Consider the following 15,000-nt stretch of genomic DNA (forward strand, 5'->3'; position numbering starts at 1 on the left):
CAATGTTAGCATGTAGCTCATATTGCTATGCTAGTGTCTTAACCTAGCATGATGCTAAAATGTAATGTCAGAATGTAGCTCAAGTAGCTATGTTAGTGTTAACCAATCATGATGTTATAATGTAATGTTAGCATGTAGCTCACATAGTGATTTTAGTGTTGTTAACCTAGCATTATGTTAAAATATAACGCTACCATGTAGCTCACATAGCTACGCTAAGGTTGCTTACCCAGCATGATGTCAAAATGTAATGTTAGCATGTAGCTCACATAGCTATGCTAGTGTTGCTTACCTATCATGATGATAAAATGTAATCTTAGCATGTAGCTCACATAGCTATGCTCGTGTTTCTAACCCAGCATGATGTTAAAATGTAATGTTGGCATGTAGCTCACATAACCATGCTAGTGCTGCTAATCGAGTATGGTGTTAAAATGTAATATTAGCATGTAGCTCACAAAGCTGTGCTAACCTAGCATGATGTTAAAATGTAATGTTAGCATATAGCTCGTATTGCTATGCTAGTGTCGCTTACCTAGGATAGGGCTAAAATGTAATGTTAGGATGTAGCTCACATAGCTATGCTAGTGTTGCTAACTTAGCATGATGTTAAAATGTCATCTTAGCATGTAGCTCACATAGCTATGCTCATGTTGCTAACTTAGTATGATGTGAAAATACAATATTTGCATGTAGCTCACAAAGCTATGCTAGTGTTGCTAACTTAGTATGATGTGAAAATACAATATTTGCATGTAGCTCACAAAGCTATGCTAGTGTTGCTAACCTAGCATGATGTTAAAATGTAATGTTATCGTGTAGCTCACATACTGTAGGTATGCTAGTGTTGCTAACCTGACAAAATGTTAAAATGTAATGTTAGCGTGTAGCTGTGTTAGTGTTGCTAACCGAGCATGATGTTAAAATGTAATATTAGCATGTATCTCATATAGTTAAGCTACTGTTGCTAACCTAGCATTATGTTAAAATGCAATGTTAGCATGTAGCTCACAGAGCTATGCTAGTGTTGCTAATATTTGTGCTAACATCAAAGCTACACACACAAAATGGTCACATGTAATAGATTGTAGTAGGTCTCAGACATACAGTATTTACTGTGAGTAAACAATGAGTGGATGTAAACAAACCTGCCACTGTGTTGTCCTGCCCTGCCGGGCTCTGCTGCCTGGACTGCCCTCCGCCGGCGCCCTTCTTCAGCTCCTCGGCGTCGCTGTAGCGGCGTATCCAGTAGTTGAGCTCCTCGCGGTCGGCCTCCTGGCAGCGGCGCAGCACGGTCAGCGAGCGCCGGGTCTTCTCCACCATGTCCATGATGCAGTTCAGCAGCTAGGGGGCGATCAAGGCACACCAAGTGCTGAGTTTACACTAACTACTGTAATACACAACACTTGTGATACTAGCTTTATATACAGTAGCTAGCACTTCCTGTTCCTGTTGACTATCTATACACTTCTACACACAATAAGACACTTACACAAACACACAATGAGACACTTACACAAACACACAATGAGACACTTTCACAAACACACAATGAGACACTTTCACAACACACGCTTACACAAACACACAATGAGACACTTACACAAACACACAATGAGACAGTTACACAAACACACAATGAGACACTTACACAAACACACAATGAGACACTTACACAAACACACAATGAGACACTTTCACAAACACACAATGAGACACTTTCACAACACACGCTTACACAAACACACAATGAGACACTTACACAAACACACAATGAGACAGTTACACAAACACACAATGAGACACTTACACAAACACACAATGAGACACTTTCACAAACACACAATGAGACACTTTCACAATACACGCTTACACAAACACACAATGAGACACTTACACAAACACACAATGAGACACTTACACAAACACACAATGAGACACTTACACAAACACACAATGAGACACTTTCACAACACACGCTTACACAAACACACAATGAGACACTTACACAAACACACAATGAGACACTTACACAAACACACAATGAGACACTTTCACAACACACGCTTACACAAACACACAATGAGACACTTTCACAAACACACACTTACACAAACACACAATGAGACACTTTAACAAACACACACTTACACAAACACACAATAAGACACTTTCACAAACACACAATGAGACACTTTCACAACACACACTTACACAAACACACAATGAGACACTTTCACAAACACACAATGAGACACTTACACAAACACACAATGAGACACTCACACAAACACACAATGAGACACTTTCACAAACACACAATGAGACACTTTCACAACACACGCTTACACAAACACACAATGAGACACTTTCACAAACACACACTTACACAAACACACAATGAGACACTTTCACAAACACACACTTACACAAACACACAATAAGACACTTTCACAAACACACAATGAGACACTTTCACAACACACACTTACACAAACACACAATGAGACACTTTACAAACACACAATGAGACACTTTCACAAACACACACTTACAAAAACACACAATAAGACACTTTCACAAACACACAATGAGACACTTTCACAAACACACACTTACACAAACACACAATAAGACACTTTCACAAACACACAATGAGACACTTTCACAAACACACACTTACACAAACACACAATGAGACACTTTCACAAACACACACTTACACAAACACACAATAAGACACTTTCAGAAAAACACAATGAGACACTTTCACAACACACACTTACACAAACACACAATGAGACACTTTCACAAACACACACTTTCACAAACACACAATGAGAAACTTTCACGAACACAATGAGACACTTTCACAAACACACAATAAGACACTTTCACAATTACACAATAACACATACTCACTAACACACTCTTTCACAAACACAATAACACTCTTTCACAAACACACACTTAGACAAACACACAATGAGACACTTTCACAAACACACAATGAGACACTTTCACAAACACACAAGACATTTTCACAAACACACAATGAGACACTTTCACAAACACACAATAAGACACGTTCACAAACACACAATGAGACACTTTTACAAACACACACTTAAACAAACACACAATGAGACAGTCTCACAAACACACAATGAGACATTTTCACAAACACACAATGAGACACTTTCACAAACACACAATGAGACACTTTCACAAACACACAATGAGACACTTTCCCAAAACCCTCAAATCTAGACTCCAAACATCTCAGAACAAGCTAGTCAGATTACTTCTAGACCTCCACCCCAGATCACACCTCACTCCTACCACTTCTCTAAAGTGGGCTGGCTCAAGGTGGACAGAGTTAAACAACTTGCACTGAGCCTAGTCTATAAAATCCGCTACACCTCCCTGATACCGAAGTACATGTCAAACTACTTCCTTAACGTAAATGACCGCCATAACCACAACACCAGGGGGAGCTCCACTAACCACGTTAAAGCCAGATTCCGATCTAACAAAGGTCTTAACTCATTCTCCTTCTATGCCACATCAATGTGGAATGCGCTCCCAACAGGTATAAAAGAAAGAGCATCTCTATCCTCCTTCAAAACCGCACTAAAACAACACCTCCAGGCAAGTTGAAAAACGTATTCGGGTGTTACCATTTAGTGGTCAATTGTACGGAATATGTACTTCACAGTGCAATCTACTAATAAAAGTCGCAATCAATCAATCAATCAATCAATCACCATATGACACACACTGTGCATGTACAGTACTACACAGTACTTAGTGCTATACTGTACTGTACTACACAGTACTTGGTAGTATACTGTACTGTACTACACAGTACTTGGTAGTAGACTGTGCAGTACTACACAGTACTTGGTAGTATACTGTGCAGTACTACACAGTACTTGGTAGTATACTGTGCAGTACTACACAGTACTTGGTAGTATACTGTACTGTACTACACAGTACTGTACTACACAGTACTTGGTAGTATACTGTGCAGTACTACACAGTACTTGGTAGTATACTGTGCAGTACTACACAGTACTTGGTAGTATACTGTCCAGTACTACACAGTACTTAGTGCTATACTGTACCGTACTACACAGTACTTGGTAGTATACTGTGCAGTACTATACATTAGTTACTAGTATACTGTACATGTGCAGTAGTAGTAGTAGTAGTAGTAGTACACGGTGGTTAGTAGTACAGATGCAGTAGTAGTAGTAGTAGTACACGGTGGTTAGTAGTACAGATGCAGTAGTAGTAGTAGTAGTAGTAGTACACGGTGGTTAGTAGTACAGATGCAGTAGTAGTAGTAGTAGTACACGGTGGTTAGTAGTACAGATGCAGTAGTAGCAGTAGTAGTAGTACTCTGTGGTTAGTAGTACAGATGCAGTAGTAGTAGTAGTAGTACACGGTGGTTAGTAGTACAGATGCAGTAGTAGCAGTAGTAGTAGTACACGGTGGTTAGTAGTACAGATGCAGTAGTAGTAGTAGTAGTAGTACACAGTGGTTAGTAGTACAGATGCAGTAGTAGTAGTAGTAGTAGTAGTAGTACACGGTGGTTAGTAGTACAGATGCAGTAGTAGTAGTAATAGTAGTAGTAGTAGTATACGGTGGTTAGTAGAACAGATGCAGTAGTAGTAGTAGTAGTAATAGTAGTACACGGTGGTTAGTAGTACAGATGCAGTAGTAGTAGTAATAGTAGTAGTAGTAGTATACGGTGGTTAGTAGAACAGATGCAGTAGTAGTAGTAGTAGTAGTAGTAGTACACGGTGGTTAGTAGTACAGATGCAGTAGTAGTAGTAATAGTAGTAGTAGTAGTATACGGTGGTTAGTAGAACAGATGCAGTAGTAGTAGTAATAGTAGTAGTAGTAGTATACGGTGGTTAGTAGAACATATGCAGTAGTAGTAGTAATAGTAGTAGTAGTAGTATACGGTGGTTAGTAGAACAGATGCAGTAGTAGTAGTAGTAGTAGTACACGGTGGTTAGTAGTACAGATGCAGTAGTAGTAGTAGTAGTAGTAGTAGTAGTACACGGTGGTTAGTAGTACAGATGTGTATGCAGAGTGTAAAAGTGTAAATATAAAAATGTTATTACTTTTCTTACATGGTCAAGGTGCTTCCACTCCTCTGCCCACTCTCTCTCTGTCAGACGGTGGTCGATCATCTCCTCCTGTCTCCCCCCACCATGCACACCTAAAGGAACACACACACACACACACACACACACACACACACACACACACACACACACACACACACACACACACACACACACACACACACACACACACACACACACACACACACATTAGATAACATACAACACACCTTCACACACACAACACAATGTCACGTACCATACTTTCACAAACACACAAGACACTTTCACTCACACACATACACACACTTCACACTTTCACAAACACACAATGAGACACTTTCACAAACACACAATGAGACACTTTCACAAACACACACTAACACAAACACACAATAAGACACTTTCACAAACACACAATGAGACACTTTCACAAACACACAATAAGACACTTTCAGAAACACACAAAGAGACACTTTCACAAACACACACTTACACAAACACACAATAAGACACTTACACAAAGACACAATAAGACACTTTCAGAAATACATAATGAGAAACTTTGAAAAACAAACAATGAGACACTTTCACAAACACAAACAAGACACTTACACAAACACACAATGAGACACTTTCACAAAAACCCAATGAGACACTTTCACAAACATACACTTACACAAACACACAATGAGACACTTTCACAAACACACTTTCACATACACACAATGAGACACTTCCACAAACACACACTTACACAAACACACAATGAGACACTTTCACAAACACACAATGAGACACTTTCACAAACACACAATAACAGACTTTCACTAACACACTCTTTCACAAACACAATAACACTCTTTCACAAACACACACTTAGATAAACACACAATGAGACACTTTCACAAACACTCAATGAGACACTTTCACAAAGACACAATGAGACACTTTCCCAAACACACCCTTGGACAAACACACAATGAGACACTTTCACAAACACACACTTCCACAAACACACAATGAGACACTTCCACAAACACACAATAAGAGACTTTCACAAACACACAATGAGACACTTTCACAAACACACACTTTCACAAACACACAATGAGACACTTTCACAAACACACAATAAGAGACTTTCACAAACACACAATGAGACACTTTCACAAACACACACTTTCACAAACACACAATGAGACACTTTCACAAACAAACAATAAGAGACTTTCACAAACACACAATGAGACACTTTCACAAACACACAATGAGAGACTTTCACAAACACACAATAAGACACTTTCACAAACACACAATGAGACACTTTCACAAACAAACAATAAGAGACTTTCACAAACACACAATGAGACACTTTCACAAACACACAATGAGACACTTTCACAAACACACAATGAGAGACTTTCACAAACACACAATAAGACACTTTCACAAACACACAATGAGACACTTTCACAAACACACAATAAGAGACTTTCATAAACACACAATAAGACACTTTCTCAAACACACAATGAGACACTTTCACAAACAAACAATAAGAGACTTTCACAAACACACAATGAGACACTTTCACAAGCACACAATGAGACACTTTCACAAGCACACAATGAGACACTTTCACAAGCACACAATGAGACACTTTCACAAACACACAATGAGACACTTTCACAAACACACAATGAGACACTTTCACAAACAAACAATAAGAGACTTTCACAAACATACAATGAGACACTTTCACAAACACACAATGAGACACTTTCACAAACACACAATGAGAGACTTTCACAAACACACAATAAGACACTTTCACAAACACACAATGAGACACTTTCACAAACAAACAATAAGAGACTTTCACAAACACACAATGAGACACTTTCACAAACACACAATGAGACACTTTCACAAACACACAATGAGAGACTTTCACAAACAAACAATAAGACACTTTCACAAACACACAATGAGACACTTTCACAAACACACAATGAGACACTTTCACAAACCCACAATAAGAGACTTTCACAAACACACAATGAGACACTTTCACAAGCACACAATGAGACACTTTCACAAGCACACAATGAGACACTTTCACAAACACACAATGAGACACTTTCACAAGCACACAATGAGACACTTTCACAAACACACAAGGAGACACTTTCACAAACAAACAATAAGAGACTTTCACAAACACACAATGAGACACTTTCAAAAACACACAATGAGACACTTTCACAAACACACAATGAGAGACTTTCACAAACACACAATGAGACACTTTCACAAACACACAATGAGACACTTTCACAAACAAACAATAAGAGACTTTCACAAACACACAATGAGACACTTTCACAAACACACAATGAGACACTTTCACAAACACACAATGAGAGACTTTCACAAACACACAATAAGACACTTTCACAAACACACAATGAGACACTTTCACAAACCCACAATAAGAGACTTTCACAAACACACAACAACACACTAGGCTGTACTGGTCTCTCACCAAGGGGGCGGGCTCTCTCGCGGATCTCTCTGTGATTGGAGGGTGGGTGGCGGTAGGCGTCGCGGTAGTGGTGGGCGACTGCCATGTCGTCCAGGCGGTAGTGCGGCGGCGGCGGTGGTGGCAGTGGGCCCGGGTGCGGCTGGTAGGGGATGCCGTTGGACGGGCTGAAGCGCAGGGCGGGGCTGACGGTGCAGGGCCGCTTGCCCGGGTGCACGTCCGGGTGTGGCGGGGCAGTGGCGGCGCCGTCGCGGTCCAAGCCGTTCTCTTTGCTTCTGGAAAGGAGCGAGCGTGAGCTAATGCTAACAACGCTAACTACGTGTAGCTTCTACAGAATCAGCTGCTTTTTTGCCTGCTTGCAAAGATGAATGTAGCCAGGTGTGTGTGTGTGTGTGTGTGTGTGTGTGTGTGTGTGTGTGTGTGTGTGTGTGTGTGTGTGTTAGCAGCCCTCCCACACACATCTCTCCCATGAACAGATTGAACTTCTTAATGAGATGTTTTTACGGCTTCCTAATGCTCATCCATATGTTCTTCTTCCCTCCATCGCTCCCTGCCTCCCTGGGCTCATCCCACCATTCTCTCCCTCCTCCTCCTCCTCCTCCTCCTCCTCCTCCTCCTCCTCCTCCTCTTCCTCCTCCTCCTCCTCCTCCTCTTCCCGCAGCAACAATCTTTGTGTCCTCGGGGGACGTCCACGCTCTCCCACCACCTTCATTTATGTCCACATGTTGGCCCCCGGGGACCACCGACACACAATGAGACACTTTCACAAACACACAATGAGACACTTTCACAAACACACACTTACACAAACACACAATGAGACACTTTCACAAACACACACGAAAACACACAATAAAACACTTTCACAAACACACAATGAGACACTTTCACAAACACACAATGAGACACTTTCACAAACACACACTTACACAAACACACAATGAGACACTTTCACAAACACACACGAAAACACACAATAAGACACTTTCACAAACACACACTTACAAAAACACACAATGAGACACTTTCACAAACACACACACAAACACACCATAAGACACTTTCACAAACACACACTTACACAAACATACAATAAGACACTTTCACAAACACACAATGAGACACTTTCACAAACACACAATGAGACACTTTCACAAACACACAATGAGACACTTTCAGAAACACACACTTACACAAACACACAATGAGACACTTTCACAAACACACACGAAAACCCACAATAAGACACTTTCACTAACACACACTTACACAAACACACCATAAGACACTTTCACAAACACACACTTACACAAACACACAATGAGACACTTTCACAAACACACACGAAAACACACAATAAGACACTTTCACAAACACATACTTACACAAACACACAATGAGACACTTTCACAAACACACACACAAACACACCATAAGACACTTTCACAAACACACACTTACACAAACACACAATAAGACACTTTCACAAACACACAATGAGACACTTTCACAAACACACAATGAGACACTTTCACAAACACAAAATGAGACACTTCCACAAACACACAATGAGACACTTTCACAAACACACACTTACACAAACACACAATAAGACACTTTCACAAACACACACTTACACAAACACACAATGAGACACTTTCACAAACACACACTTACACAAACACACAATGAGACACTTTCACAAACACACACACAAACACACCATAAGACACTTTCACAAACACACACTTACACAAACACACAATAAGACACTTTCACAAACACACAATGAGACACTTTCACAAACACACAATGAGACACTTTCACAAACACAAAATGAGACACTTTCACAAACACACAATGAGACACTTTCACAAACACACACTTAAACAAACACACAATAAGACACTTTCACAAACACACATTTACACAAACACATAACGAGACACTTTCACAAACACACACTTACACAAACACACAATGAGACACTTTCCTAAACACACAATGAGACACTTTCACAAAAAAACACTTACACAAACACACAATAAGGCACTTTCACAAACACACACTACAAAAACACACAATGAGACACTTTCACAAACACACACTTACACAAAAACACAATGAGACACTTTCACAAACACACACTTACACAAACACACAGTAAGACACTTTCACAAACACACAATGAGACACTTTCACAAACACACACTTACCCAAACACACAATGAGACACTTTCACAAACACACACTTACACATACACACAATGAGACACTTTCATAAACACACAATGAGACACTTTCACAAAAAACACTTACACAAACACACAATAAGGCACTTTCACAAACACACAATGAGACACTTTCACAAACACACAATGAGACACTTTCACAAACACACACTTACATAAACACACAATGAGACACTTTCACAAACACACACTTACACAAACACACAATAAGACACTTTCACAAACACACACTTACACAAACACACAATGAGACACTTTCACAAACACACACGAAAACACACAATAAAACACTTTCACAAACACACAATAAGACACTTTCACAAACACACAATGAGACACTTTCACAAACACACACTTACACAAACACACAATGAGACACTTTCACAAACACACACGAAAACACACAATAAGACACTTTCACAAACACACACTTACAAAAACACACAATGAGACACTTTCACAAACACACACACAAACACACCATAAGACACTTTCACAAACACACACTTACACAAACATACAATAAGACACTTTCACAAACACACAATGAGACACTTTCACAAACACACAATGAGACACTTTCACAAACACACAATGAGACACTTTCAGAAACACACACTTACACAAACACACAATGAGACACTTTCACAAACACACACGAAAACCCACAATAAGACACTTTCACTAACACACACTTACACAAACACACCATAAGACACTTTCACAAACACACACTTACACAAACACACAATGAGACACTTTCACAAACACACACGAAAACACACAATAAGACACTTTCACAAACACATACTTACACAAACACACAATGAGACACTTTCACAAACACACACACAAACACACCATAAGACACTTTCACAAACACACACTTACACAAACACACAATAAGACACTTTCACAAACACACAATGAGACACTTTCACAAACACACAATGAGACACTTTCACAAACACAAAATGAGACACTTCCACAAACACACAATGAGACACTTTCACAAACACACACTTACACAAACACACAATAAGACACTTTCACAAACACACACTTACACAAACACACAATGAGACACTTTCACAAACACACACTTACACAAACACACAATGAGACACTTTCACAAACACACACACAAACACACCATAAGACACTTTCACAAACACACACTTACACAAACACACAATAAGACACTTTCACAAACACACAATGAGACACTTTCACAAACACACAATGAGACACTTTCACAAACACAAAATGAGACACTTTCACAAACACACAATGAGACACTTTCACAAACACACACTTAAACAAACACACAATAAGACACTTTCACAAACACACATTTACACAAACACATAACGAGACACTTTCACAAACACACACTTACACAAACACACAATGAGACACTTTCCTAAACACACAATGAGACACTTTCACAAAAAAACACTTACACAAACACACAATAAGGCACTTTCACAAACACACACTACAAAAACACACAATGAGACACTTTCACAAACACACACTTACACAAAAACACAATGAGACACTTTCACAAACACACACTTACACAAACACACAGTAAGACACTTTCACAAACACACAATGAGACACTTTCACAAACACACACTTACCCAAACACACAATGAGACACTTTCACAAACACACACTTACACATACACACAATGAGACACTTTCATAAACACACAATGAGACACTTTCACAAAAAACACTTACACAAACACACAATAAGGCACTTTCACAAACACACAATGAGACACTTTCACAAACACACAATGAGACACTTTCACAAACACACACTTACATAAACACACAATGAGACACTTTCACAAACACACACTTACACAAACACACAATAAGACACTTTCACAAACACACACTTACACAAACACACAATGAGACACTTTCACAAACACACACGAAAACACACAATAAAACACTTTCACAAACACACAATAAGACACTTTCACAAACACACAATGAGACACTTTCACAAACACACACTTACACAAACACACAATGAGACACTTTCACAAACACACACGAAAACACACAATAAGACACTTTCACAAACACACACTTACAAAAACACACAATGAGACACTTTCACAAACACACACACAAACACACCATAAGACACTTTCACAAACACACACTTACACAAACATACAATAAGACACTTTCACAAACACACAATGAGACACTTTCACAAACACACAATGAGACACTTTCACAAACACACAATGAGACACTTTCAGAAACACACACTTACACAAACACACAATGAGACACTTTCACAAACACACACGAAAACCCACAATAAGACACTTTCACTAACACACACTTACACAAACACACCATAAGACACTTTCACAAACACACACTTACACAAACACACAATGAGACACTTTCACAAACACACACGAAAACACACAATAAGACACTTTCACAAACACATACTTACACAAACACACAATGAGACACTTTCACAAACACACACACAAACACACCATAAGACACTTTCACAAACACACACTTACACAAACACACAATAAGACACTTTCACAAACACACAATGAGACACTTTCACAAACACACAATGAGACACTTTCACAAACACAAAATGAGACACTTTCACAAACACACAATGAGACACTTTCACAAACACACACTTACACAAACACACAATAAGACACTTTCACAAACACACACTTACACAAACACACAATGAGACACTTTCACAAACACACACTTACACAAACACACAATGAGACACTTTCACAAACACACACACAAACACACCATAAGACACTTTCACAAACACACACTTACACAAACACACAATAAGACACTTTCACAAACACACAATGAGACACTTTCACAAACACACAATGAGACACTTTCACAAACACAAAATGAGACACTTTCACAAACACACAATGAGACACTTTCACAAACACACACTTAAACAAACACACAATAAGACACTTTCACAAACACACATTTACACAAACACATAACGAGACACTTTCACAAACACACACTTACACAAACACACAATGAGACACTTTCCTAAACACACAATGAGACACTTTCACAAAAAAACACTTACACAAACACACAATAAGGCACTTTCACAAACACACACTACAAAAACACACAATGAGACACTTTCACAAACACACACTTACACAAAAACACAATGAGACACTTTCACAAACACACACTTACACAAACACACAGTAAGACACTTTCACAAACACACAATGAGACACTTTCACAAACACACACTTACCCAAACACACAATGAGACACTTTCACAAACACACACTTACACATACACACAATGAGACACTTTCATAAACACACAATGAGACACTTTCACAAAAAACACTTACACAAACACACAATAAGGCACTTTCACAAACACACAATGAGACACTTTCACAAACACACAATGAGACACTTTCACAAACACACACTTACATAAACACACAATGAGACACTTTCACAAACACACACTTACACAAACACACAATAAGACACTTTCACAAACACACACTTCCACAAACACACAATGAGACACTTCCACAAACACACACTTACACAAACACACAATGAGACACTTTCATAAACACACAATGAGAAACTTTCCCAAAAAAACACTTACACAAACACACAATAAGGCACTTTCACAAACACACACTACAAAAACACACAATGAGACACTTTCACAAACACACACTTACACAAAAACACGATGAGACACTTTCACAAACACACACTTACACAAACACACAATCAGACACTTTTACAAACACACACTTACACAAACACACAATAAGACACTTTCACAAACACACACTACACAAACACACAGTGAGACACTTTTACAAACACACACTACACAAACACACAATGAGACCACCGGGTAATGATAAAACTACACCCACGTGACCCCGACTTCATGGCAAACACAACACATGGTGGCGCTGTTGAGATAGGCGCCACAAGTCAGATTGACTTGAACTTGACATTTCTCACACTGCTCTGCAAAATGTGTAACATGAAACCTCTAATAAATAAATCAATGTGTATTACATGTATGCTATTATGTCTTATATACATGCATGCATTAAAAAAATGTCCACCTGTCGGGAGTCCGCCTCTTCCCGTTGTCATTGAGGTCCAGCAGCAGCTCGGAGGAGTCCACTGGGGACGTGGTGCTGGTGTCCAGCAGCAGCTGCTCGTGCTGGGCCAGGTACTGGGCCGGGTTCTGCTTGGCCAGTCGGGCGCAGTGAAGGAGCTCCCTCTGCAGGAGAGGCAGGTTGGCCTGCGGGGGGAAAGAAAACAACAACATCAACAGTTTGACAGAACCTTCATGGTACAGTCGGGAAGGGATTCATAATCTCCCGTAAGAGGAAGAGGGAGGGTGTTACTGAAAATGACTGCTGAAAATGATGGAAAGCACCACTCTGACACTGTGGTCCAAGTTGGAACAAAACACATTTCAATACATTCAACACCCTACACCCCTCAATTTGTCACTCTTCACGTGTCAGGTAAACGGCGATGAATGGATCTCTTCCTGCTGTACATCAAGCGCCATCTTGTGGAGTTAATAGTCGCCTACATCGGGAGGCTAATGCGAGTGCTAACAACATGGAAGTACACGCCGGGAGGTTAAGAAGTTTTATAAAAAAGGATGATATTGATCTGGTATCCAGTGGTGCGAGTCACTAAGAGTTGCCATCTTTTCACAATAAGACACTTTCACAAACACACAATGAGACACATTCACAAACACAATGAGACACTTTCACAAACACACACTTACACAAACACACAATGAGACACATTCACAAACACAATGAGACACTTTCACAAACACACACTTACACAAACACACAATGAAACACATTCACAAACACAATGAGACACTTTCACAAACACACACTTACACAAACACACAATAAGACACTTTCACAAACACACACTTACACAAACACACTATGAGACACTTTCACAAACA

At 39.4% G+C, this 15,000-nt stretch overlaps 1 protein-coding gene across 6 annotated transcripts in view; it reads right to left on the bottom strand.

Moving 5' to 3' along the window:
* The window catches only part of runx1t1 (RUNX1 partner transcriptional co-repressor 1), a 113,532-nt gene that overhangs the window by 52,500 nt on the left and 46,032 nt on the right, over positions 1-15,000 (bottom strand). For 4 of the 6 annotated variants that reach the window (XR_009826215.1, XM_062047319.1, XM_062047316.1 and 1 more), the window contains exons 5-8: positions 14,120-14,301; positions 7,687-7,958; positions 5,136-5,233; positions 1,149-1,344 (exon numbers count right to left, since the gene is read on the bottom strand). Coding sequence is in view for 5 of the 6 variants with exons in the window: in XM_062047319.1 (XP_061903303.1) it covers positions 1,149-1,344; positions 5,136-5,233; positions 7,687-7,958; positions 14,120-14,301 (748 nt within the window). In the remaining variant the exon portion in view is untranslated. The remainder of the gene's footprint in view (positions 1-1,148; positions 1,345-5,135; positions 5,234-7,686; positions 7,959-14,119; positions 14,302-15,000) is intronic. The other 2 variants (XM_062047317.1, XM_062047318.1) reach the window with 2 other exon arrangements.

The sequence above is a fragment of the Entelurus aequoreus genome, linkage group LG05, assembly GCF_033978785.1.
Source record: "Entelurus aequoreus isolate RoL-2023_Sb linkage group LG05, RoL_Eaeq_v1.1, whole genome shotgun sequence".
Classification (NCBI taxonomy): Eukaryota; Metazoa; Chordata; class Actinopteri; order Syngnathiformes; family Syngnathidae; genus Entelurus; species Entelurus aequoreus.